This window comes from Salarias fasciatus, chromosome 3 (genome assembly GCF_902148845.1).
Source record: "Salarias fasciatus chromosome 3, fSalaFa1.1, whole genome shotgun sequence".
NCBI classification, from domain to species: Eukaryota; Metazoa; Chordata; class Actinopteri; order Blenniiformes; family Blenniidae; genus Salarias; species Salarias fasciatus.
Window position 1 is genome coordinate 11,515,621 of NC_043747.1, and position 27,674 is coordinate 11,543,294.

General features: G+C 44.3%; 2 protein-coding genes across 4 annotated transcripts in view; one reads left to right on the top strand and one right to left on the bottom strand.

Annotated features, from left to right (window-relative positions):
* The first annotated feature begins 402 nt into the window (after positions 1 to 402).
* On the top strand, positions 403 to 6,427 carry LOC115386038 (tetratricopeptide repeat protein 31-like). 3 transcript variants are annotated; one of them, XM_030088227.1, is made up of 18 exons: positions 403 to 549; positions 689 to 711; positions 2,210 to 2,270; positions 2,344 to 2,576; positions 2,678 to 2,755; positions 2,835 to 2,906; positions 2,996 to 3,172; positions 3,290 to 3,445; positions 3,686 to 3,749; positions 3,840 to 3,930; positions 4,010 to 4,151; positions 4,392 to 4,496; positions 4,599 to 4,698; positions 4,859 to 5,126; positions 5,802 to 5,876; positions 5,969 to 6,071; positions 6,161 to 6,295; positions 6,384 to 6,427. In XM_030088227.1, exons 1-17 carry the CDS (start codon positions 525 to 527, stop codon positions 6,266 to 6,268), a joined length of 1,881 nt encoding a protein of 626 aa, XP_029944087.1. In that variant the 5' UTR covers positions 403 to 524; the 3' UTR covers positions 6,269 to 6,295; positions 6,384 to 6,427. The 3 variants fall into 3 exon arrangements, with proteins under 3 accessions (XP_029944087.1, XP_029944088.1, XP_029944089.1); XM_030088228.1 differs by having other exon boundaries at positions 2,996 to 3,169; XM_030088229.1 differs by lacking the exons at positions 403 to 549; positions 689 to 711 and adding an exon at positions 751 to 2,128.
* Positions 6,428 to 10,614: 4,187 nt separating this feature from the next.
* LOC115382139 (zeta-sarcoglycan-like) overlaps positions 10,615 to 27,674 on the bottom strand; it is a 41,318-nt gene continuing 24,258 nt past the window's right edge. The window contains exons 4-8 of the mRNA XM_030083815.1: positions 25,679 to 25,766; positions 22,833 to 22,955; positions 22,105 to 22,177; positions 12,274 to 12,397; positions 10,615 to 10,806 (exon numbers count right to left, since the gene is read on the bottom strand). Of these exons, the coding sequence (XP_029939675.1) occupies positions 10,615 to 10,806; positions 12,274 to 12,397; positions 22,105 to 22,177; positions 22,833 to 22,955; positions 25,679 to 25,766 (600 nt within the window). The remainder of the gene's footprint in view (positions 10,807 to 12,273; positions 12,398 to 22,104; positions 22,178 to 22,832; positions 22,956 to 25,678; positions 25,767 to 27,674) is intronic.

Genomic DNA, 27,674 nt, shown 5'->3' on the forward strand with positions numbered 1-27,674 from the left:
TGTGTATGAATAAACCAGGCAAACCCATTCCACATCTTTTCCACCCTAAAAGAACATCAAAATAAAACAGTGCGCTTGTTTCAAGCGTGATAACGGAATGAACATAGGAGCAACGTGCGGACTTTCGTATTTTTTTCTTCGTTATTTACCTTATTCTGTTGCTTTTAAAAGCAGACTTTCCTGCGCATGCGTCAGTGCCACACTCTTACCGTCGTCTGCGCATGTGCGACCGTCAACTTTCCCACCAAATGTATCTATATACGTCATTGTTCCCACCACTTTCACTGCTAAAATTCTGCATTTTGATTGGCTGAAACTGGCTGATTGAGCCAATTTTGAGCCAATCAGAATGAGTGCGGGGCGGGGCCGGGCGCCAGGCAGAAAAAAATTGTGGAGCGCGTCAGCAGTTTGATCACAGCGGAAGTTGGCGAGAAAGCTATGCTACATAAAGCTCCTAACTAACGTTATATTATCTCTTTTTTTTATTATTATATTATATAGAGACCGAGAGAGTATTACTAAACATGCATATGTTTCCGGACGAAGCCGGTAAGAATCTGCTTGTTTACGCGTAATGAGACGTTCGCGGTGTACACGCGAAACTTGCCCGGGTAGACGTCGTATAATCTTCTGATTATGGCTGTTTTTACCGCCCCAGACTATTTACACAATTTCCCTTCTTTTGCAGACTTTACGGACTTCCACGCCTACGTAAGTACGCCTTAACGCGCCAAATGTTTAGATTAGCCAGTAGTCCAGTAGACTCGGTCGATGATCCTACATTAATCTGATGATTATTTTAGTACTTTGTTGCCTGTAGAAGCGTTCCAAAAGGCGGAACGAGTCGTTTCCCTCACTTGGAGGCTGTTTTATTATGCCTGCAGCAATCTCTCCCTATCAGTCAAAAGTTGCCCACGAGGCAAGAAAAGTTATTTCACGACATTAAAAAAAAAAAAAAATCTTAATCTAGTGAGTTGTTCGTGATTACTTTTCCTGTGCATTTGATTTGCATATTCAGTATTTGTGGCGCCTTTTATAGAGTTTGTGGGCCGCAACACCCTCGATTTACATGCACTTACAAAAGACGTCTTTGCAATAATTAATTTATTTAATTTGTGTAATTTGCAATGCATTTTTTACTGATGTGCATAGTAGATTAGATACAGTGTTATTGTCATCACAGTGAAATGTTGATTAGCAGGAATGCAAAGTTATGGAATATTAGTAATGTGTGTTGCAGCACTTCTTTAAAGTTTGAAACAATCGCCATGCTTCAGAAACCATGGGTTAAAATGTGACAAAAAAAAAAAAAGGAATGAAAAAAGGAAGAGCATTTTGATTGACCATTAAAAGCAAGAAAAATGTATGTAGCATGATCATCAGCAGTAATGTAAATGGGGCATTGCTTTTCATTTTTTTAGAGTAAATTGTAATAACTACTTTAAATATGATAATAATGTATAATGAAGTTTTTTTTCTTTTTCCAATTTCACTCTCACTTTTCTAGAACTAACAGTTAATCAGATTCGACAGGTGTCCAAACAAATTGAATTTCACTGTTTCTTCATGTGTTTGAAGGTTAATATCTGTACTTCCTCCGCTTTGGTTTATTTTCTCTTCATGTAAACAAAGTAAGCTTATTTTCAAGTGTTCATGAATTGAATAAAGGTTTTACTAACCTTGAGTGTCGCTGAGATAAGCCAGTCTGCATTTTGAATACTTCGATACTGTATTTTTCCTTTGACCTAGTTTAAATATTAGCTACAACTTCCCGGAGAATCTTTTTGAATTGTCAAAGACTTAAAAATAACGTTATGAAGACATGCAGAGGATGTTCTCAAAGTAATTGCATGAAAATGATAGACAAGAATAACAATCAAAGAGCCAAAATAGATTTTCTCCAGACTTGTGATTTCCTCAGCAATCAAGTAAAGCGTTGGTCAAACCTGTATTGGCTAAGAGTTCACTCTCCAGTTCTGCGTAAAGGAAAGTGAAACTTACGAACGCTCTGCCTGCGTGTCAGTTATCTTATTCTGGCTCCAGTGTGAGTGCAGCCTTGGAAGTAGAGCTCAGTCTTATTGTTTTGGATATGTGGACTGTGAATGAGAAACCTTCAAGGCTGAAGATGGTGAGCGACCCTGAGGAGCGCGAGCAAAGGTTAGAGAGACGTCTTAGCATGTTTCACGTCTTTTATCTTTTTTTTCCACAGACGGTGGTGAATATGTTTGGGAGGAATCCCAACTTTCAAAGGATATTAAAACATAGTCTTGGTAAGTAAGGCTGGAATTTGAGTTGATCTTTGCCAAGTTTTGGGTTTAATTTTCCTTTGTTGTCTTGCCGCAGGTTTACAGTATGACGGCGAGCTGGGTTTTCCCGGCGATGACGGGGACGACCATGATAACTGGGTTCGTCATCACAGGAATTTTCATGCCCCTCTGAGGCACGTCGACTTTAGCGACGATAGAGGACGCCGCTCAGCGTCGTCCAACTTTCTATACCAGCCCTCACGTAACTTCAGGGCTTCATCTCACGACATCTCTAGCCTGTCTTTAATAGAAGTTCAGCCAAAGGAAAAGGTACGTCGACGTCTGTCAAATGGCTTTTCTTTAAGTTTTTTTGGAGGTGAAGTTCCTCCGAAGCGTCTAAAACTTGAGCACTCTTTGTTTTTCTTGTGCAGGATACTGAAAGTAAAGCCAGATTAATACAAGAAACTAAACAGAGCAAAGCAAAGGCTGAGAAGAAGAAAAAGAAAAAGGTACGCTCTGTTCTACCTGGGTGCTAAATGCTGGTTCTGGTGTCAGGTTACCTCATCGCATGATTTTTGTCTTTCCCAGCTTAAGCAGAAGGAACGGAAACGTCGGGAGAAGTTGGAAAAGGAAAAACAAAATGCAGCAAAAAATGAAGCCGTAAAGACTCGTTTCCACATCTTCTCATAACCCGAAGCCTTCCCCGACTTCCTGTCCTCGGTTTCAGCGGCTTGTTCGTTCTCTTCCAGGGAAAAGACGGCGCTCAGCAGGGTGAGGAGGTGGAGGGTAAACCGGACTGCGACGAAGATAACGACGACGACGACGACGCCAACTCCAGCGGCAAACCTGCGGCACCGGCTGAAGATTACGACTCCAGCGAGCAGGAGTCTAGTGACGGAGATTACGACTCCTGTGCCTCGGAGGTAGCAGTAATCCAACCACGCTGAAAAAAAACAGCTTCGCAATTAGAATAATCACAACACTGCCTCCACAAAACGATTCCTTTTACATTTGGCTCTTGTTCTGTCGTGACTCTCCTGAAGGAGCTGGATATGGGGAGTTCCTTCGTGAGCAAAGCTGCTCTTATAGCCAAACGTAAACTGGAGCAGAAGCCAAAGAAGGAGAAGAAGGTCGCAGATAAAGAGGAAACTCAAACCGTCCATAATAAACCTAGTGAGAGCCAGGAGGCTGACAAGAAGGTGAGGCCATTGGAACGCACGGCGGGTTGGTAGAGGTGGAGGATTGAATTTAAAAAAATAAGGTTTTTTTATAGAGGGAAGGTCATGAATTGAGAATTACTGAGAATAAAGGTTAAATAAACAGTGAATTATGTGCTGCAGAAATGTCGAATAAGAATCGAGAAGTTAAACACATAAAAGCCTCACTATTCTTCAATTTCTGACTCATTGAAACTCGAGCTTCTCTGATTCCTCCTCCAGGATTCTGCTGCTGCGGGCGGCGCGTCACTTGAAGATAATATACAAAAAAGTAACGATTTTGCAGGTAAGTTTTCATCTTGATCTCCCATTGAGGTCTCCTGCTCATGTGTTCGTGTACAAATGACTTGGCTGCTTTTCTTTCTTCCTCCTTCAGTATTTGGAAATAAATGTGCCAGCAGTGGAGACTTTAACATGGCCGTGAAGTTTTTCACAGACGCAATTAAATTCAACCCGACAGAGTTTAAGTAAGAAGACATCCTTCCACTCAGTTTACTCGATCTGTTTACACTGCCGCTGATCCGTGCTTCTCTCTCTCTCTCGCAGGCTGTTTGGCAATCGCTCCTTCTGTTTTGAGAAGCTACAGGAATACGAGAAGGCGCTCGCTGACGCCCAGCTGGCCCTCGGCATCAGTCCAGGCTGGGTTAAAGGCCTGTTCAGGAAGGGGAGAGCTCTGGCCGGCCTGAAGGTGTGTGTGAGCTGAAGTTAAAATCCTCCCAGTTGACGCGACTTTGCCCACCTCGTCCTTGTTGCGACACGACTGATGCAACCGCGGGCTCGCATTATTTACCCCTGACGTGTTTAGACTAGCCGCCGCTGTAAACATTAATAACAGGGCAGAGCGGCGGAGACAAAATGAATGATTCAGAGACGAGGTCGGCAAACACGTTTTCTCCTCTCTCTCTCTCTCTCTCTCTCTCTCTTCCAGAGGTATGAGGAGGCCGCCCAGGCCTTCAGGGACGTCCTCAAACAGGACAGCATGTGTGCCGAGGCGGCGCAAGAGCTGATGCGAGTGCAAATAACGCAACTAATGGTACGGAGGCCGCGATCTTCCCCCCGTGAGAGTCGGCGCATGAAGCCGTTAACACGCGCTTTACCTCCACTGAAGCCGTTTCTTAATCTCTTAATTCCCCAGGAGCTCGGCTTCACCCGCGAGCAGAGCTCAAACGCCTTAATTATTCACGGGACGCTAGAGAAGGCGTCGGAGGTGCTGTCCAAATTGCAGCGCGGAGCAGGTGAGGCTCACACTCTCCGCCGCCGTCTCCGCTTTAGACCGCGCACCGTCAGGGAACATTAGCTTGTTAGATCAACTTAAATCTGAGTGTGTGTGTGTGTGTGTGTGTGCTGACTTCATTTCATGCAACAACAAACTAAATGCTGCTCCTCTGTGTTCAGGAGGTGTTCAGAATGTTTCTCCACCATCAATGCAAGTAGCAAATGTCACCGGAGTGTCTCCAGTCCTCTCGGCGAGCATCGGTCCCGCATCACCGCCTCCTCCTCCTCACGCTGGTGCAGCCGCTCCTCTTCCTCCACCCAGTGCTCCTCTTCCTCCAGCCTTTGTCGGCGCTCCTCTTCCTCCAGCCGGCGGTCCCGCTCCCCGTCCCGCTGCCGCTCAGCACGCAGCAAAGAATCCTCCTAAGAGCAAACCTGTAGATCCAGCCACGTACGTGTCCATTGTTAATGATCCACCGCTGTCTGAGTTCACAGGGTTTACAGAGGTTTCAGGTACAGATGTTTGACGCTTGCATTACATAAGAGGACATAAAGTCAACATATATATCGTCATAGATTAGTTTTGTTTGATGGATTCCTTTCCGTGGACAAAGTGGCGTCTGAAAAGCGTTTGTGATGATTGAAGTAGAAAAAACCTCATAAGATGTCAGTTTGACGGTTTGTTGCCGTTTCTCCACCGTGGAAATGAAGCTGCTTTAAAGAGCCGCTGGAATTATTAATGAAGTGTTTCCCGCTCAGCATCAGTAATCAAAGACATCGGAATAAGAGATAAATTCACCGGCTCCTCAAAGCAGAACATCATCATTCAAACATTTCAATTTACACTCCTGTCTCTTTAGATACTTTTTTTTTTTTTTTTTAAAGATCAATAATGCATAATTTAGGAGTGGTTGCAGATGGCGGGACAAACAAAAGTTCAATTAAAAAAAGATGAGTTTTTGTAATGGAACTCGTGATGGAGGCTCTTTGTTTCACCTTTTTAATTAGGCGGTATATTCTAACAGAGCAGGAAATCGCTACGCGCCGCGACGTGATGCAGACTTTAAACCACCACTCAATATGATTTTATTTTTAACTCGTCTCTTTTCTTTTTCCCCTCCCACAGGGAGCTGTTTCCAGTCTGGGTGGGAAACCTGAACCACACAATAACAGACTCCGTGATTAAAAACCTGTTTAGCAAGTAAGATAAAGTCACACTTCGTCTCCTCGCGCTCCACTCCCATGTTCTTCTGCCTTTGTCTTGCTCTGACGCTCTGAAACGCCTCTCTGCAGGGCCGGGACCGTCGCCAGCGTGAAGGTCCTGACCGCCAGGCGATGCGCCTTCGTGAACTTCACCGATCAGGAGAGCTGCGAGGACGCCATCCGGCGCTTCCACGTGAGTGACCGCCGGACCGCTCAGCGACATTCACGATGAGCTCATCGCGAATGTCGCCGCTTTAATGCAACCGATTTCTCCGCGTCCAGGGTTATGAGCTGAATGGAGTCACGCTCGCGGTGAGATACCCCGACCGCATCGCTCCGGGGATGAACATTTCCAAATCTGCCCTCCGAGCGAATTCCTCTGCCAGATAAAAAAAAAAAGAAAAAAACCAACGCTGGGTGAGTCCCCGGTCGTCTGGGAGAGCCGTCTGCTTCATGGCTGATCACAGTCGGCGGTAACAGAGTCGTGTTTTATGTCTGATTGCAGGCCGAACGTTGAAAACCAAAGGTCTGTCCTCCCAGCTCAAAGAATACAACCTGCGTCACTCTCGGATATATTCAGACGTCCACTCCGAAGAAATCACCTGCTTTTGAGGAAATCCTCGATTTTTTTTTCTTGTTTTTGTTGTTGTTTTAAGTCTTTGCCCAATATTTCTGCTGTTGCATGAGTTAAAACTTTTCAGTGTTTTATAAAACCATGAATAGTTTGTTGCTCTAGTTATTGGGGCCTTTCTGAAACACACGTTGCTTCACCCGCCAGACTTAAGGCCGACAGGCTGAGTGCTGCTACGTTACGGTATTGGAAGTTGTCAGTAAGTTGCTGTTTACAGGGATAATCACTTCTTAAAACGTTGTTGACACCGATCGCTCCATTATTATCAATGATTGCACTTTTTTGCAAATTAAATCGACATCGTGGCTCGTTATTGTTGAGCGAGGTGAAGAAGAGCGCAGTCTTGCTGAAGGATGAATCATTTTGTGTATTCATGCTTATTATTATGTGTCATTATTTTTGATCCAATTCTCACGCTCATGTATGCTCACAATGCTTATCTGATGAATCCTTTGTTGCTTCGGAGCTTCCTGTATAACTCGAAGCAGAACCTCATCCCTGACGAATTCGCAGAGGTAATTTTAGACTTTTTTTTTTTTTTTTTTGCATGTTTTGAAAACTGGGAAGAGTTGCCAAATTTCGAGGCGTGTAAGAACCAATGCAAAACGTCATTTGAATTTTTTTCTTTTTAATTTTTGAATTATAACCTGTGATCCCCGATTGAATAAAAAGCCATAAACTTCATAAAAGCTCCGGTGCAGTGCTTTATTTCTCTGAGTGAGATGAGGTTAGGGGTTTTCTTCATGGACAACACTATGGTGACACACAGGGAGCCTGGAGTAGAACCCCTCACCGGCCAAACAAGGAGTTTAAGCTTGAATTACACATCTTCAGGTGTGTGTCCACCTCATGACTCGAAGTCTTTCAGCCAGCAGGTGGCAGCAAAGTCGAAGTTATGTCTTTCAGCGAGACAAACGAGTCTTCTTGTCTTCCAGGAAACATTTGTAATACCTGATTTGAGCTGATTACACATCATGTCACTCATGTCGTGTTCGTGAAAGCAAATGCACCATCGGCTTCATCAACACCGAGCCCGAAAGTAAACAGCAGCTGGTTTGTTTACTCTGCAGCTGACATTTCTCTCCTGCCTCAGTTTTTGACAAAGTTCACTTTCCATGCGTGGGCGACTGATCTGCATTGGTAACTCAAGCTGCAAGATGTGCTTAAAACTGCCCGATAATATGTGGTATTTTACACCAAGGCGCGGCAGCAGGACTTCTGAAGCAGATAAGCCCGCGTTAAAAAAAAAAAAAAAAAACGTTTCTACCATCAGCATCTTGGAAAAGGGGGTAAGAAGATGGAAAAAAAAAGAGAGAGAAAAGTGTTTGATGATGCAACGTCGGCCATGAGGCAATCTGAGGGTTTTCAGAGATATCAAAGGACACATGGTTGGTTCTCTTAACCTCGTCCCGTCCACCTGAAAGGACTGGACAGCTTTCTAAACGCTCTGTTTTAACCCGAACGAGCCTCTGAAGGGTTGGTCTGACAGATGTCAGGGTTTCTTTACACCCCGTGCTCGTCATTTCAGGAACAGCAGCTCAAAACACGAAGTTTTTAATGGAGGCTAAACTTTCTCTGCATGAAAGTCAAAGTGTTTCATGTGTGCAGGAGTTTGCATCTTCTCCCTGTGCTCCAGCGCCATAAAGCATTGCTTCGGTATGGAGGAACGACGGCTTTACTTGACATTAAAAACCAAACGTCTTCCGCTTTCAGCTGTGGGAGCAGATGTGGGGATGAAGACGCGAAGACAACAGCCTCGCACTCAGTCTCCGCAGTTTCAAGCATCTGGCGCGTCTTGGAGTCGAATTAATGTTTCATCAAGATCAGAAATGCAAACCCGAGGTCTTTCGCCAGCAGCAACAACAACAACAACCCGGTCTCTAATGCAAGATGATTTCTCGAGCCTTTCAAGGCTGCACTTGACTAAACATCCGCTCTAAACCGTGGACAGACTGCTGGTATTTGCAACTAAAGACCCTACAAGTCACACACACACACTGATGAACACACCGCTGCTTTATGTCGCACAGAGCAGCTGCTATATGCTTCTTGAGCAGCAGGTCTTGTGACACCCTTGTGGATTTTACTTTCTTTCTTTTTGTGGCAACTTTGGGCTTAATTAGAGCGAGAAAACGTGCGACGGGCACCGATAATACCTGTTCTTAACCCCGCCGCTTAAACACCCTCCCTGGGCCGCCGCGGCTCCGGCTGCCGCCGGTCCAATCACAGCTTTATGATGTTCCAGACTCCGGCGGGCGAAGTGCTGAAGCATCTTTCCTGCGCGAAGCCTTCATCAACATTAACAGGAAAAGAGGGGATAATTAAATAGAGCGGGTGGGGCCGGTCCTTGTCTGAATCTTGCGGTAATTTTTCCTCTTTTCTGTTCAGTTTATCTACATGCTTGATCCAGAATCGTCTCTTTCGACTTCGCCGCTCCCGGTTAAAAAGACTAAAGCCCCAACGCAGACTCTGATGAGACTGTGATGTAAGAGGTATTGATTCACATTACTTTTTCAGCTGCCGGTACAATCGCTCTCAGACGCTTTACCGGGATTGTTTCTTCGATAAAGCAGCGCTTCTTTTGTTATACTGCTTGTTTTGTGCTTACAGTAATAGTTTTGCTTTAATGTGAGACAACTTCAAGGATTCAACGTTGGTGTCATGAAAAAAATAAGTCAATAATAAAGGTGAAAATGTAATAATATTTAAAAAAAAGAAAAGTAGCTGAATTCACTTTGTAGTTCCACAGAATAGTGCAGTCTCTCGAAACAGGCAAAATATTAAAATAATAGAAATATTTTTTTTGTTTCTTAAGAAGTTTCTTAACCTCGCTTGCAGACGTCTTTTCGTTGTTGAGTCTGCGGACTAAACAGCGTCGTCTGGCACTGACCGAACAGCTCTTCAGAGGGAAATAAAAGGCGGGACGCCGCCACATCTTTCGGTTCACCTTTGTGCGTGCGGGAAAGAATGCGGCCGAATAGGTCAGCTGTCTTTACAGTCCGCTCCCCCGAAGGTTGGACCTGAGACGCTCCCCTTTCTGGTTGCATTGTGCTCCGACGCTTTCTGACGGCGCGCAGAAAGGTTATTCATTCCATTAACCCAGTGGTTCCTAAAAGTTTTCCCTCCCGGGTGCAGAAAAATGGGATGATTTTACAGCAAAAGGGGCTGCTTGAGGTAAACAGGAAGAGTTGGGAGCATGCGGGGTTCTTACCATCCTCCTCGCCGCTGACGCATCGCTGCAGAGCCAAGGTCACCCTGCCCCCCTGGTGTCAGACGCCACGGCGAGGGTTCACACGCCGAGCGGCCTTTAACTTGCAAGTGTTACCGGCAGGCAAATGTGTTCCTGCAAAAAAAAAAAAAAACAGCATTCCATTCACCGGTTTATTTTTCTAATGAGACACAGAATGTACTGCGAATACTCACCACGAGCTTCATTCACTAACTTCCTCCGAAGCTTCTCATCGCGCCACATATATTATTTATAATGAAAGAGTTTGTCCTTGTGACAGATGGCCGGTGAGGGTTGAATATGTTAAAGGATGAAAAGGTTTCACAATAACTCTTTTCTCTCAATTGAAATCGGTATAAAAACCATAAGAGAGAGAACTATAGAACACCTCAGAGGAAATCTCCAGTTGAACATTCAAGGCGTCGTATCGTCAGTTAAACGCTGAGACCGGAGTGTGACACATAAAAACACCTTTATTTTCAAACCTAACCGCCTCAAACAGGGTCGACTGATCTCAGTAATTATGTCTTATTCAAAGAAAACAAAACAAAACAAAAAAAAAAAAACGATCGAGGAGAAAGTGTGACAGTTGTGCTTACTTGACTTTCTACCGTCTGACGCTCTTAAAGCGACGCCGCTTAAAGCTTGAAGGCACCTGTGTGGCGTCTGTCCCTCCCTGCTCCTTCTCGGCGTGTCGACGGTTAAAGCTGGAGTAGAAAAATAAACGTGTGTCCTCTGACTCTTGGCGACGGAGAGTTCGTCCTGGCGTCGGAGGGCCGCCGTGACCTCCACGCTCGGCGGGTGGGGGAAAGTCCCGACCTCCGCCGCGGGAGGGTTCCTCCCTCCGTCGCAGATGTTCGAGGCGTCCTCGCCTGGTCAACTCCAGAGGCAGATGTTGCTCACGGCCTGGCAGGTGGAGCTGACGCCGGCGGGGGAGAGGTAGATCTTGCCGCTGGGGCAGACGCACACCTCGTACACGGCCTGCTCCCGGGAAGCCTGGCCGGGGGACGGCGTGTAGGCGCCGAGCGGGAGGCCTCCCAGCTGGACGGTGCTGGCGTCCAGGAGGATCTGGACGGGAAAACAGAGGCAGACACACGCTGGAAGTCGTTCAGAGAGCGTCGTCAGAGGCGCCCTGAAGTGATGTACGACGGAAACTGGGCCCTGATAAACGAGCGCGGCGCAATCAGTAAATACAAAGAGACAGGCGGAGTGAAATACAGCCGTCCTGATCTGGTGCGTCCGGATAAGCAGGGAAGGTGATTCTCTCCCTTTTAAAACGGCCAGGTTTTTAGCCACGCCAGCGGCGTCGCTCCAGGGATGCTGCTCTTATTTAGTGCGCCGCTTCAGTCCCCAGTCAAATAGTTTAACGGCCGTTGGACGGATTTCAACAGAATCCCATTTGGACGCTCGGACATTTGGAAATTTGGTGATCTACAGAGACAAAGAGGAGAAAATACAGAAGAAACAAAGACAACGGGCCGGCTCATCTGCAGCTGGTGGGGTTCATGTGAGGTTTGCCCCGGAGTATCACCAGCCCGGCGGGCCACCAGGCTTAAATTGATCCCCTGCTGTGTCGAAGCATTAAAGAGGGTTTTTTTTTTTTTTTTTTTTTTAAACAGAAACGATGCAGCACTGTAGCAGCTGAATGTCAATGTTTGCAGACACATCCTCTCATGGCAGAGCGACTACAGCGGCATCCGTTGAGTACAAGTGAAAGCCCTTCGACTGGCTTCACGACGCGCTCAGGTCCGTTTCCCGTTGCGGGGTATTTCTGAACTCTACAGCCGACGGAGGGACTCGTGCAGCGTGGCGGACGTCTCGTCCGGGAAAATTTGGAATATTATCTCGTTTCCTGAGCGCAGATTTATTCAATCGGCATGTTCAGAAGGCGCTCCGGGAAAACTGAAATGAAGCAGCAGTCAGTCACAATAGCAAGTTGAAGCTTTTTGCAGCTACATTTTAGATTCTGCAGGGAGAGAGGAGTGCAAAGAAACACTGTCTCCCCTCAGAAGTTCTGTATATCGGTGACACTTATTTAAAGAGAGCGAAAAAAGGCTTTTATTTTCATTCCGGTCACTCTTAAAAGTCGTCAATATGTGACCACGACGGTGCAGGAGAGGTTAGCGACGTCTGTTTGTGGCTGAAAGCCGGGATGTAATCCCACCGCTGACAGGTTCCCACCGGGGGGGTCTCTGAGTGAGACCTTTGACCCCCGGCGGCTCCCCGGGCGCTGCACAGCTGCCTCTGTGAGTACATGAGGTTAACCGTGAACGAGAGGGGGTTAAATACAGAGAAATCATTTCCACAACTGGATCAATAAAGTAACCTGTAAGTCTTAAATTCTCCATTATCTGCAGCTTCAGCATCAATAACCGTCACCGTCAGCTGTCAGTGCAGCTCTGAATCATTACCAACCAAGCAATGAGACAAACAGAGAATAAAATCAGAGGAAAAGAGCAGGGAAAAAAACAAAAAAACAAAACAAGCTGAACATGATATCAATAAAAGCAGGAGGATGTCGGCATCGTCTCTCACCTCTCCCTCGGTGGACTCCAGCTGGAGGTCCTTTCGCCCGCTGACCTTCAGCGAACCCTTGTCGGAGCGGACCTCCACTCCTCTGGGAGCCTCCATGGTCAGCGTTCGCGTTGGAGACTCCAGCCTGAGGAGGAGGAGGAGGAGGAGGAGGAGAAGGAGGAGGGAAAAAAAAGCACAGAGGAGGGATTCAGCGAATGAACTCATCGATTTATTCTGCTTTGACTTTCAGGAGGTCTCCGATATTAAAACTTTGCCTTTCAGGATGATTTAATAGCTGGGGATGCACGATTCATTCAAGGTCAAACCGATTGTTATCCAGTTTGCGGTTTATATATCTCAGTGTAATTGCTTGTTTTAGCAGGTTGATGGAACTGACTTCGAATATTTTCTTCTTGAAAAAAATAAAAAATAAATAAAAGCAGGAGAGCTTTTAAAAACCCCCAAAACCCGATTATTGATGTTTCTGTTGGACTCCTGCAGCCAAAGTGAATTTTCTGAGTTGCACTCCTCCACCTGTGGAGCAGCGAGGCTGCGAGCCATGTTTCAGTAGCTCTCCTCATTATTCCAAAGCCGAACGGCAACGCTTAACAGCCCATAATTGTATCAGCTGATTTTGACCTTCAGCAGCACTGAGCCTAATGCAATTTGCATTTTTTTCCCCTCCTGCGGACTATTTGTTTACACAGGGAAAGATAAGTGTGAGAGCCAATCAATGTGGAATTTGTTTTCATAACTCATAACCGTTTCAAATTGATTTTCTCCACCCATCTTCCCCAAATCTGTTTTCAATGAATTTTAAATGGGAGACTTTAAGGAGCCGCCTTGAAATCGCTTAAATCTCCTTACCCTCTGAAAGTGACACACATTTGGGATTATGCACGAGTGGAATAAGGAGGAAGGGGAGGAAAAAAAAGAAGAGCAAATGAATTTCATCTGCATTTGAAAAGCCTGTCAGTAGATACAGAATAGGATCAGTGAAATGTTCCTCTGACCTAGGACTGCTTGTGCTCGAGACCTGAGCAAAAAAAAAAGAAAAAAAGGAAAGACGGATTTCACCTCACTCGCTTTTCTCCACTCACAACTTACACAACTTCCTTTTTTTCATGGAAATCTGTTTAAATAATGAGCAAATATGCGTCAGCTGAACGTACAACGTTACATGTTTGTTTTATATTTAGCTGTCTTGCTTCAACTCAATTCACATTTTAATGAAACAGAAATAAGAAGCATCCATTATTTATCCCGGGCGAGTCAAATTAATTTAACTGAAAACTAAAAATAGCCCACTGCGTAGTTGTTTTCTGCCTTCACAAAACAGGGATTCAAACTTCTATATTAAAATAAATGAGATCCTCGATAATGTTTTAGGGGAAAAAAAAGAGAAGACATAATTTTTGTGCAGTTTGCTTGCATCTTGTCTGAGATGTTTCTGCTTTCAGTTGTGGCCTCACTGTTTTCTGCAAGATATAAGCAGAACTCTTCGCAATCACTTCAGATCACAATTTCCCCAACAAGCCACAGAATGGGTCAAATCCAAAAACCCCTTAAAATGTACAATCAGATGGTGACTTCAAAACTTACAAGCAAAGTCAGCCACCGCCCCACAGTTTCTTCAGAAGTGTTATGAGAAGGTCGCATGTCTGCGCGTTCGGGTCGGTCCAGCTGAAGTCACCGGTCCGGTTCGGAGACCACAGGATTTCATCTTTGCTTTATGCAGATGATGTTGTCCTGTTGGCTCCATCGAACCCGGGCCTACAGCATGCACTGGGGCGGTTCGCATCCGAGTGTGAAGCGACTAGGATGAGGATCAGCGACTCCAAATCCGAGGCCATGGTCCTCGACCGGAAGAGGGTGGCTTACCTCCTCCAGGTCGGTGGAGAGACTCTGGTCCAAGTGGAGGAGTTTAAGTATCTTGGGGTCTTGTTGATGAGTGGGCGACGGATGGAGCGTGAGATTAACGGTTAGATCAGTGCAGCGGTTCCAGATACACGGTTGAAGATAGATCGATGGTTGTTATAATATTTTATGACTTACAGATCAAAAATGACCTTCTCTGATGTTTTGATTATGATGAAGACTTGAGAAACAATGCGAGGCACAGATTTGTCCAAATAGAGGAATTCCTTACGGGCTGCTGAAACTGTAAAAAATTTTTGTGCTAATTGTAAAGAAAACCTGAGGATTTCTCAAGCAACCTCTTAAACAATTTAACATGAAAACATAAGCAGCACTGCAGCTGATCATCAGTGGAAGGGAACGTGTGACGCTCGTAACTAACAGCTATATCAACATTTGGCCATCAAGCGCCAGCTATTGCTGTGGTAAGTTTTCTGACACGTGAGAGGGTCAAACAGAGGGATGAACAGTCTGAAACCACACTGACTCAAATTTCAAATGATTTGAATTCAATACGACGTGACAGTCGACACTGATAGCCTGGTTTTCCAGTGGGGCTTCATTCAAATTGCTCAAACATTAAGTAGCAGTGATCTTGACTTTTGGGGGCACCACAATCTAAAATCCATCTCTTTGTAGAAGAGTCCCATATTTAAATATTTAAAGAAAAGAGGAAGGGAGAGATAAGCAACCAGGAAGCCGTCTCTAATGCCTTCAGCTGCCACCAGACAGAGAGGAAGAAAAAAATCCAACTCCCAAACTTAACTGTAATTCCGTTGGCCTAATCCATTACAAGTTCACACACACACACACACACACGCATGCACACTCCCTTAGTCTTAAATTAAAAACTCAGGGATACACGTGCGCAATCACACTGACACACAGCACACTTGCTTATGCACACGGATAACCGTAACTCTCACCTTGCACGCACACGCTCGCAGAGAACAATCCTGCCAGGAGACAAAGTGCTCAATTTCCATGAGTGCTTTTTTCAGACTGAGTCCAGAATAAAGCATTAAATGAATTAAATTAAATTAAAAATGTCGCCTCAGTTTTATAACAATCTCAGACTACTTCCATTATCACATACGCTTATAGTCATCGTGAGGCCCCGACAGCGGCGAGAAGTCACATTTCATTTTACTGCTGACTTGTAAAACCTGTAAACCATTAATGAGATATAATTTAAAAGACATCAGAGGCTGCTCGGGGCTCGGATTACACATGTCATGTTCCTCCCAAATCACATTTAATCACTTTGAACTGAACAGATACACCAGTTTTCTGATCTCAAGCTTTTTTTAAAAATAAAAGCCTAATGTTGTCATTTTTTATGATTGTTCAAACACACTATTGAAATGTTTTTGTCCATTAATGTCGCTAAAATATGCTGAGCTGGAATCCAGGTGTTTCTGTAAAAGTGGAGCCCGGAGATCATTTGAAAATTGTCGACATTTGTTTAGTTTTAAAATGTCGCGTCACTCTAAAACTCTCCCATCATTAACCGACTGATGAGGCCGTCAGCCTTCAGCTGGTTGTACTCAGATTATTTCAGGACTTTAAGCTCCATCTACAAAACTTTAATAATGTAAAGCCCTCACAAGACTTTGTGCAGCATTCGCAGCCGTAAAGGTTTATGACAGGCTTTTCCATTCTCGGGGAAACCTGACCAATCTTTTTTTTTCTTTTTTCTTTTCTCTCTCCCCTGCATTCACGCTGACCTTTACATTCCCAGAAAGGTCCTCGAATCACAGCGCAGTGGAATAAAAAGTCACGCAGGACCAAATGTGCTGATGACCACAGCTTATGTCAAAGTTTAGGGTGAACGTCAGGCATATTTATAGGCAGCTCTCTGGGCTTCACAGACCAGCAACTGCACAGTTTTCACTTTCGGGCACCATTCTACAGCAGTGGCACCTAACCTTTTTTCCTTGGACTTCTCCCCGTCCCCATCAGTGTTTCTTAAAAAAAAGATAATAATAATAATAAAGCAGCAGACCCCTGTCAGATCTCCAAAACACTGCAGTGGAACAAAATAACCCCAACCAGCCATCAAAATAAAAGCAGCAGAGATTTCCAAGGTCTCTTCCACAATCAAAAGTGAGTTACTGTGGAGTTTCTTTCTTTCTTTCTTTCTTTTGTTAATCTACTTATAACTAACACCGAGTAGTCAAAGCATGCATTCTCTTTTTCAACTCTTTTTCAAGAAGAGTTGGAGAAGACTGGAAACAAAGTGAAACCAACTTTCTGAAACAAACACATTCGAGCCAGGAGGCATACTAAGCATACCCAGATCATGAAGTTTCTCTGCAAAAGAGGCAATGACAGCAGTCCAGCAGTTGCTCATAATCATCAGATTCGAAGTTTCCCATCCAAATATTAGATAAAGCACACCCAACTCAGCAATTTCAACTTCTCTTAAAAGTATCACAGCAACAGACAAAATGTCAGGATCTCACAAAACTTCACTGTTGCACTAAATGACCTAAGAACAGGCTTTCTACACAGCCATGCCACTTATTAGCCGATCAATACTTCCCCCTGATCGGAGAGTCATTAAAATAAAACAAAAGGAATTGAACAACCAGTATGAAATGTGTATCTGATTGTCCTCTGTCCAGAAGATTCTGGAGGGATTGCATTTAGGGGTTTTCTCTCGGACTTTTTAAATGCTGCTCAAAACTCTTAAACTCATAAACAACCAATAAAATGAAAAAAATCTAGTTGCTCCATCTCTCAAAAGGAGAATGTGTACTATTTGCTTCCTGTTTACAATGTTGCTTTATTCAGTGAAGCTGAATGTATTGATGAAATTGACATCGATCAGTAGATTTGGACAACACTTTCGACAAGGTTCATGTTGATTTTCAGGTGCTTTATGTGGAATTCTAACTTCGTCTTGTGTTTGATTGCTCCTCCTGTCCTGTTGTCTTCCACTTTTGAGCGTATGATTGTCGTCACCTGCTGCCTCGGGTACATAAAGGGCTCTGCTGGTCTGTTCTGCTTGTCGGCCTGTCTGTTTACTGCACGTCTGTTTCTCTGTGCACTTTTGATTTGTGGAGGTTTTTTTTTCTAAAAAGAAGCTAAATGTTGAGAAAAGTGCCCCAAAGTTCTAATTACCCACTGATTGTCTTCCTTTTTTTTTTGTTGTTGTTGTTGTTTCCTTGCTCAAACTAGACTGAAACCCGCTCAGGCTCCCAAATCTCTTCAAGTAGAATAGCAGCAACTTAGGATTCAGCGTCTTACCCAAGGACACTTTGACACATAAATAGGGGGCCGGCCTTAGGATTGAAGACGACCCAATCTGCCAGCTGAGTCACAGCTGCCCGAGACCGAGACTGGCAATTTCAGGCATATTTACAATTATCCTGAACCGTGGCTTTAAAAACTTTTTCTCCCCCGAAGAAAGTGATTTCTCTCTTTCAGGAAAGGCCGCCTCTAGTGAATTATTTGTCTTAACATTGTATTACAAACACTGGCAGACTCATCCAGTCTCATTACTGAACCGTAGCAAAAGGAAAAAGTCTTCTCTGGGTTGTTGGCTTGAGAAAGATGTTTTAAATACATCGAAAATCATCACATGGTTTGTACATACGCTGTCAAATATAAACCGGTCTCTAATATCTAAATATTTGTCGCATGCAGTCAGAACAGGGTGAACCACATGGTTCCGTTAGACTGCATCTCCGTCGCACCGGACTGGCGGCAGACAAGTCTCGCCAGAGCTAAATGGGACCGAAGAAAGTTGTTCTGTTCAGTCTTTATCTTCTTAATAAACCTGTCACTCTGGTGTGATCACAGCGCTGGGATCGACCAGAGAGAGAACTGCGCCGCCGGCCGCCCTGCAAACAAGACTTTAAGCCAGAAAACGGAGGAGAGCTCCGCCGGCAAGCAAGCTACGCGGGGGGAAAAAAAAAGTAAAACTGCCTGCCTGTCCTCTGAAAGCCGCGTCTGAAAATGTAGCATGTGATATCTGCGCTGAAAGAAAAGCCGAGCGCCTTGAAATCCTGCCTGCTCTGCTGCGGCTGCTTAATGCCAGGCCTGTCTCGCCACACAGTCCTACGGGGTTTTGAGCAGAAGTATAAAAAAAAAAAGAAGGAAGAAGAAAACACAAAGAAAAGTTTCATTTTGACTCAATTGAGACCTTGAGAGGTTTTTGTCGCATTGATCAGATGTCCATCTACCATCTATCATCTCCACGCGTCGCAAAAGCTGACAAGAGTCGATGAGGAAAGTATCGCCGCGCCTCCGCGGCGCAGAGAAACTGATACCGCAGCATTTTAGAAGCTCAACTTTCTCACCTTATGGATCGAGGACAGGTGCATCAGAAAACACGGCATCGAGAGAAGATCAAAAAATGATTACATAACTGGCAGACATGTTTTTAACTTCTGGTTATAGAGGCTGCTGCTGCTATCATCAAGTCGAGTGGGCAGTTAGGGAGCGAAAACACGAATCCTCACAGCCGAATTCCCGCCAATTATCTTGATTTGTCTCAAACTTAGTGCCGAGGGATCTTTTTTTTTTTTTTTTTTTTCTCAGAGTGGGACATAAACTTGCAGAGGTCGTCGTGAGGTGAAGGAGCCGATCGGAGCCAGACAAGCCGCCGTGACTTAAAGCAATAGAGCCGTGACCATCAACACTTTATAACACACCTCGGCTTCAAGGGCTTCGAAGCGCAGTTAGTCATGAGTTACCACAAACAAACAAGCACCAAGTAAACAAAACTAAGTTGTGAGCAAAAAGTGTGAGGCGCGCACAATCCGTAATTAAATGCCAATGGAATTATAGGTTTCATTTCATTATTTAGAGACGACGACAAACAGAGAGAGAGAGAGAGAGAGAGAGAGAGAGAGAGAGAGCTGCGTGCCAGCATGCACAGATTAAGTACTCGGGGAGAAGAGCAGGTGCTTCAAAGAGGAACGAGGATCTCAGGTGGATTTCTTTGATTTCTGCTCTGTTCTTCCTCCCAGATCACCGCCGACTCGACGGAGAAACGGCGCGCGTCGCGCGCACGGCGCGAGTGATCTCGCCTTCAGAAGGCGAAGAAAAGAAGGACAGCACGGACAGGAGCCAGGCCATGTTTCCGTCATCCAGAGGGGGTTTACTGACAGGTGGCGCGCGATTTGCGAGGGAGGGTTTAACTTGTCATGCTTTCAGGGAAGTGGAGCGAGGGGAGAAATACATCAGTATTGATGGGAAGGCCCAGAGCTGCTCGCACAACATCGCTTTATGTCATTTGTACCATAAATGCAGGACTTTTCAGGGATTTCGCCGTGCAGAATGCATAATCAGATCTTGAATCAAGCTTCACTGGGTGTCACAGTGCAAACAGGAATATGACAGCATCGAGGATTCTGGGTTTTTTTTTTTTTTTGTGAAATTTCATTGGCATTGACGAGTGCCGTCGTCCTTATTGAACAACATGAGGTCATCTTCGCCCGTGAATCTGGAGCGAACACGTGTAACTCAGTCAATAAGGCCTTATCGTGAAAAAGTTCCAGCTCCAGCTTCATTAGTCAGAGGCACTGCGGCCTTCCTGACGCGGCGTTAATCTCGCATCAAATTAAAGTCGGGCACAGACTGGGAGCTACGTACGTAAAAGCCATGTATCTATATCAATGTCACCTCTGGGTGAGGGTGAGTGTTTGGATTGTCTGGGAAATAATAGCCGGGTCTGAAAGAATGCGGTTTCATTACCTGTGAAAGCCCGGCTGTTTGGATTGGAAAACACCCCCGAAGGTAGCCTGTCTGAACACACCACTCTGAGTGAGCACTTTTTTTTTTTTTTTTTTGAAGAGAAAAGTAAAACTTTTCACATTATCTGGTTTCAGGACAGGAGGCCTCGGCTGAGTAATGACTTTAAGACCTACTTTTATAACTCTTGTGTTCTCACTATCATTTTACGGTCTTATCTTTTTTTGATACTCTAAAATGTAAATGTAATTATTTAGATGCTGCGAAGGTGCCGTGTAAATAAAGCTTATTCTTATTCACAGCGTGCGGTTTGCCAGGTGGCGTGGAGGGATACACCCATCCTCTGGCTTGATGAATTATTCCTTTAATCACCGAGGGAAATATTTTTATCATCTTTATAGTGAGAGGGGGGAAAAAAAAAAAAAAAAAAAACCCAACAGCAACCTTCAAATAAATGGATTCTGAAACATGTGAAGACCTGTCACCTGTGACACACGGAGATAAAAGAGATGTGAATAATCCCAGATGAAAATGTGATGGATCTGGAAAGCTTCGGCTTCATGCCCGAACTGCTCCGCTGGTGCCTTCGTCTGGGTCATTGATCCACGAAGTTGCCCTCTTATCGTCGGGACTGTAATCGCCCCAAAAACTTCATCCCTCCTTTGTGCATCACCTCAATACATATTGTTGTTTCTCTCTTTCAGATGATCCTTCTCCTTTATTGAAACGGCTGTTTTAACAGCCTCTATTTCAACTCGTTTCCAGCTCCGCAGGCAGCACTGCGAGGGTTTCTGAAGAAGCCATAAAAAAAAAGCAGTTACCTTTAAATATACTGCTACTAACCAGGTTTAAAAGCGATATGGCAGCATAGTAATGGTGTTTGTTTTGCCCACAGCCCAATTACTCTCAACAGAGGCCCGAAGAATGATTATTTTAAAAATAACAAACATGTTTGTCGAGCTTGAATTCATGTCATTAACAGCCCACATGATTCTCTTTTCTTCATTTCGCTTTTTTTTATTTTAATACTCCTGCATGACTCAGTATGAAGAGAAACGAAAAAAAAAAAAAAAATTCTTTCATATGATGTTTGGAAAGAAAATTGGTTTTCGATAAAAGGAGTGTTTATTCAGCGCTGACAGTCCAGTTTGCGCATCTGCTTGTTTGGAAATATTTCAGTAATTCATCAGTGAAGGAAGCCGGGCCGCTTGGAGACACAGTCTGACGACAAGACCGACGTTTGATAGTCAGAAAAAATGCAAAGCAGACTTTGATTACATGGAAATTAATTATCTTTAACTGAACGGTAAATGGTAGAACGTTGGTGCATTGTTGTAGGAGACGTCATGTCACTGCGTTTTAGTTGATGTTTTATTGGATTTTGAACACATTGCGGAGGGTCAATGCTCAGCTGAACCAGTGTGACTGTGTATAAGTGTGAGTGTGTGTGTGTGTGTGTGTGTGTGTGTGAGAGAGAGAGAGAAAGGCTCACTTGGCCATTGCTATACAGATTGAACCTGTAGACCCCTCAGAGAAGGCGGTCCCCACAAGTGATGATTAGCAACCGGGTCCCCACAAATCACATAAACGTGTATTTGTGCGTGTGTGTGTTTGTGTGTGTGCTCGCTCTACAGAGAAACTCATCAGCATTCCTCTCACTCTCTATGAATTAGCTGCCAGAACACTGCTTTTTCTGCCAACTTTGATCCCGGCGCTCCTTTCAGGACCAGCAAGGTGGACAACAAACCGCACTCGTTATGGCTCGCTAATGGACCGACGCAGGGCCCGGAGCCCCGGGCGGCGTGCGCGGGGAATCACGCGCACGGGCAAGAGCGAGAGCGTCCCAACACACAGCCTCTTTCTTTCTGCCTCCACCCCCCCGTACTTTAATCAATTCCCAATTGCTGTGGAGGATAACTAACAAATTAGCTCGCCCCTCGGCTGTGAAATTAATATAATAGTTGAATCTAGTTTTAAATGTGTGCGATAACAAGGCGACCACGGTGCCGGAGCCTACCAACAGGGGCTTGAGATAAAGTTAGTGGTGAATAGTCCTAGGCGTTTCTTTTTTTTTTCCCTTAAGGTCTTTATTTTAGGCAAGGCCATCGACTTTGAAATGCCATGGAACATTTATCATCATTATTCAAAGATCTTAATTTTCATTTAACAGGATATGAACGTATGACATTAAGCTTTAATGAATCTCTGTAAATTGGCTGCGTATGAACTCACTTCAGGTCCTCGGAGGCCTTCGCCCGGATCAGGGGGGTTTCCACCGAATGGCCGAACACGGCGCCCTCCGAGCCTGCGGATAAAACACACTCACGGAGTTCGGCCATGACTGCATGTCGACAAGGCTTCTCGTCTCAAACAAAAGCCTTTATGCAGCTTCAGGATTTCCATAGGTTTATTTCACTTTTTTTTTTTGTTTTTTTTTTTTAGATTCAATGTGTCTTTATAAAGCTCGGCACAAAAAAAAGCTTTATGGCAAGCTGCTTTTTGTCACCATTTAATGTGTTGAAGTGGAAAAACTTTCAGAAAAATGACCTTCCAGGACTGTTCAGTAAGACCAGATGTCAAACACATTTCAGCCCAGTTTCTTTTCGAGAGGGATGGATTGGTAAAAAAGTGCCATAATAACCTTCAAAGTTAAATTCTAAAGTTTTCTGTGTTGCTGTGTAGATGATATGTGTGGTGAAAATGTTTCTATTTTCACAAAAAGCAAACATTTATTATAGAAAATGTAATGTAATATCAATATAAAGTCAATTGTTGGAGTCCCTTGAGTAATCACTGCCGATTCATGAATGGAACACTGTCAAAGAAATAATTTCGGAATGAAATTTCAGTATGGAACATTTTTAAAGATTGATGGCACACCGAGCTGGCGTACACTAGCAAAATTATTTCAACTCAGTTTTAAATGTGAACCACCAGGTCGCTGGATCACAGCGCTATACCTGTTACGGTGAACTTCTCCGTGGTCATGATGACTTCCTCTTCGTCGGCGGTGAACAGCAGCCTCCCCCCGTCTCTGCTTCGCACCTCCAGCCTCTGACACTGGGCCTCCACTGCCTCCGGTCCTGACACAGAAACACGACGTGCACATTGACCTTCCACAACAACACCCCCTACCCCCACCCCCGCCCCCGCCCCCGCCCCCGCCGCCGCCGGCGGCATCATTAGCACGGAGGCAGTTCGCCCGCTCTGCTCCAATATTGAATATTTTATGAGTCCCTTCGAAAACAAACTGTATGTTTTCGGTTGACAATTAGAAGTCATTAGGATATAAATTCCGGTTTTATTAACCTGCTGTGCTAACAGCTTTACATACTGCAGTGATGCTGTCAAACACAGGTCGCATTGTGCGCCGCCGGTCTTGTAAATCAGTTTCGGGAAACGGTTTTGGGGCGCGCAGGACGATTAGCAATCTGAAATACTTCGCGGAGCGCTTGCTCTGCAAATAAAAGGCACTAACAAAGCGGCATCGGCCGTGCTTTCACGACAAATGAAGAAGAATCAGTGATCTGTTTGCAGCTGAGGAATATTAATTCCTTCTCTACAGACTTTCGTGTTTTTTTTTCCAGATGTGCACGCAGAAATGTCCGTCTCCTCCCTCCCTCTCTCGCCCGGTCCTCCATTAATCTGTGACGGCTGGGGAATTTAATTATTCTCGCAGAGTTTCGTCTCATTTCAGACAAAAAAAAAAAGCGCTTTCTCCAAAAAAAAAAAAAAGAGGCGGTAATTTTTGGGAGGAAGGTCGACCGTGACTGAAAAGTGTCACATCAACAGTCCTGTCAGATCAGCATCAACGCTCCACTCATGTCGGCGGAGATCAATAGCTATAAATGTTAATAAGCAGGTCATTTGCCTTCCAGTGGTCGTTAATCATGTAAATAGCTTTGGTAATTTGGACTGACTGATGGCTCAACCTGATGAAAATAAGAAAAATCCATTGGCCTTTCAATAAGTGCATAACAGGTCTGTGCCTGGGACAAACTACAGAGTGAGCAGCGGAGACTATTAAAGAAAAGTCTTAAGACGAATCGTCGATGGCGCCCATTAATAAACAACATCGATCGGACGGCTTGGACAGCCACGGCCGGACTCATCTACGTTTGTTATAAGTGAGTCTTCATAAGCTGTTCAGGTTTTTCTGGACTCTTGATTTCCATTTTATTTTTTATGTGGTAAAAATCCAAACAAACCGTTAATTGATTGGATAATATTTAGCTTCAGATCAAACCACAGCAGCATCTCAAGGTTTCCACCTGAACGCTTCTTCCAACGTTCTGCTGCCCTTTCCTTTTGAGCACTCTGAACTTTGAGTCTTTTCTTCAGTGGCCCCTCCCAAAGGTTTTCAGCTGAATTCAGGAATGTATTTCTGGACATGTTAAAAAAGTCCATTGATTCCTTTTCAACTGACCATTCTTCGGGTTGCTGTGAGACCTTTGCCTTCACTCAGGGTAAGATTCTGTTCAAAGATAAAAACATAAAACTTTATCTGTCATCATTTCATTTCCTTCTATGATTCCTGTGGATTCAAATTCAGGACTTTGAATTTTGGACATTTTGCACTAGTAGACACCAATAAAAACTAGATTTGGTTAAAATTGTACTTATTTTCCTGTGAAATTAAGTACAATTTAACAGAATCTACTTATTCGGGTGTTGTAAAAAAAGGTAATGAATGAAATTTCCATGTCCTCTAAAACAAAGAGGAAAGATTCTTTTGTTTGTTTATAGGTTATTTTACTGTGGTTTCATTGTCAGGACCACTCCAGATCAAACTGTAAATGTAAATGGATCCTGAAACGATAACCGTGCTTTAGGACACAGATTGAAATACTTGACTTTTGCATTGTTGTGGAAGAATAAGTAAACTTTTACCCTTTTGTGACTATTTAAAGTTAATAAAAGTGCTATTTTCATCCATCGACTAAAAATGAAACCAGTTTTCAACGGTAAAACCGACCAAATCCACACTTCTTTCAGAATTGACAGACAGGTGATGTTATTTCTTTGTGTCATTGAGAACCAAAGATTAGGTGTTCAATCTATTTCTTGCAAAAAATAATCTCATCATGGAGTTTGTGGGATGATATCTTTACGTGGTGCAGCCAGGTTGAGGTCAATAGGTCTCAATGTAGATGAACCAGTTCATGTTTTTAACCTTTTTGTAAGTGTTGTTCTGAAGTTTGCTGAATTTGATGTTTTATTTACTGGTTGCAGAACTTTCAGTTCTAATTTAAAGATTTTTTTTTTCCTCCTTTGTGTTGATGTGAGACTTTTTTGCCTCAAACGTCATCTCCTGAGACAACGCGACATGTTCAAAACCATCTCAGAACCCTTAATATTTCTTTCTTTCTTTGAATTTAAGCAGGGTTGATAGGGCTCAGTTTCTTTTAAATCCGAGCCTCATTTCATGACTTATAAAGAATAGATGCTCTGCATTCCCCAAGAACTCAACTTTGGTCTTGGGAGTTTGTCGCGCATCCTCCCTGAACGGGGCTTTCTGCAGAGCTTCATGCTGACACATCCATTAACTTCCTGTGTGTTGAATCGGGGACGCATTGGAAATACCCAGCTCTTTGGAGAAAACTGAAGGAAGAAAAATCTTCCAAACTTCAAAACTTGTGCCAAACTTATACATTTCACCTTTCATTAAACCAAACATCCAGTATTCCTGTTCAGTCACTGAGCATTTGAATAAATGGCGGCCTTCCAGAACTGGTTCATTTCCATCTTTTTGTGAAATCGGGGTTGGAGGGCGGACGCGACCGGGGGAGAAGAACTGGAAACTCACCCACTGTGAGCTGGCCGGTCAGCTGGCCGTCGCTGTTCCTGGCGTTCAGCGTCACGTTCTTTTCAGACCTCAGGACCAGCAGGCTGTCCTGGGGGAAGCGCGAAGAAGGGAGGAGAGGAAGACCGACAATGGGAGGGAGGGAGAAAGAAATGTTTTTAAAGCTTTAATCTCATTAGTTAAATCTTTGCTATCGCGTTCCCAGTTTCAGCGTTAAAGCTGTTTAGAGGGATGGGAGGAAAGTAAGAAGGGAATTAAATGAATAAGCAGGATTATTAAATAGGAATTATCCTTTAAAATCCCCGTACTCAGCAGTCATTAGAGAAAGTCACTGCCTTGTCTTATCAACATCAGGGTGAATGTAATTTAGTCTGTTCAAAGTAGGTTGTAGTCTCCACTAAAAAGCTTCCCCAAGTGGATCTTCCCTGCATATTAACCACTGAATTAAATGACACTGAGTCGAAAATGGAACAAATTAAAACTAAATTATCCAAAGATGAGTAATGAAGTGTGGACGGAGTTTTAAGGGGAGCGCGGGGACGGCTGGAGATGTGTGTTTCTCCCATCAGATGAGCAGAGGTGGATCCACCGCAGATATTTGAATCCAGCATTTTCCATCCTTAGATACCTTGATTTAACACCAATGGCTGTTAAACATTATAGTTTGTCCAGTCTCTTTACGCAGAAGAAGTGTAATTAGAAGCATTTTTTTTGTTTTTCATGCACTCGGCGTCCTTCGCTTCTGAAAACCCCGGCTCTTTAAGTTGTGTGTGTACAAACAACATACGTCGTTAGTGTCTGGCGGATCGGGGACGCTGGGATACGGCTTTTTGTTGCACTGATGGGAGCAATAAGAGCGAAGTTGCGCGCTCGGAAGCAAAGGAGTGAGTCATTATGTGATAATTCCCTTTGGTTAAGTCACAGCGGAGTGAGGCACCGCAAAGTGACTCACTGTTGTATGAGAATAAAAATCTACCTACAGTCACTTTCAACACGGTTAAAAGAGCGTATATTTATGCTGAAGACTTCTAGTCACGACTGTTTTCCAAATATAGTACATCGATGTGGGTTTAGTAATGATTTCAGAGCAAATCAATGTTAAATGTGAACTGATTGGCGCGTTGTGGTTAGAAGGAACATTCCTGGGGTTTGGAGGCCTGAGGTTTGCATGTTCTCCCCCGTCTGTGCATCTCCTCCAGATGACTGGGTGAAGTCATGCGTTCACATGTGAAATGCTGGATGACCTGCCGTCGCCGCAATCCCGATTATAAAATCTCGTGAGGACAAATACCAACATTGTGCGTGTTTCACGGTTCATTAAAGTTTAATTAAACATTCCAATTAAAACTAATTGTATTGTATATTACCTCATGCCTGCTCATGAAACACTGTAGTGTTTCACCGCTGATCCTTTTATTTACATTTTCATGATTGAGCGAATCATTGTGCAGCGATGCGGCCTAATAGATTTGATTAACTTCCTGCTCTACCTAAGGAGAGGCTAATTATTATCTCAAGTTTGTGCGGCGCGTAACTTTTGCGGAGGTCATTTGGTTCATTTTCATTCCCCGCTTTGCTCCTCTCCCGATATTAAATGCGCATCATGAACAAAAAGTTCACCGGGAAAGCGCGGCTTCGCGGAGAAATCGGGAGTTCTTGATTTCCGCCGCGCCTTTAAAGAGTTTATAGGTCTTAGACTGTTTCCTGGGGGGGGGGGGGGCCGAGTCGGCCCGCTTTACTCGCTCTCCTCGACACTTCCCTGGGATCACATGAAAGGCTTTTTAGTCATTGTGCCTACTGAGGAAGGTCAAGTGCAGATCAGAGCCGACGCACATAAATGGAGCCTGTTGTTGTAGGTGCGCCGAGCGCCGTCAGACTGAGGAATCGCCATGGCAGCTGTGCGGCGACGGATGCCCCCCTGCATACAATGAACAACATCACAGCCCAGAGTGGGAGCGCGGCGGCGGCGGCGGCGCCGCTCGGATGGAACAGTTCAAAA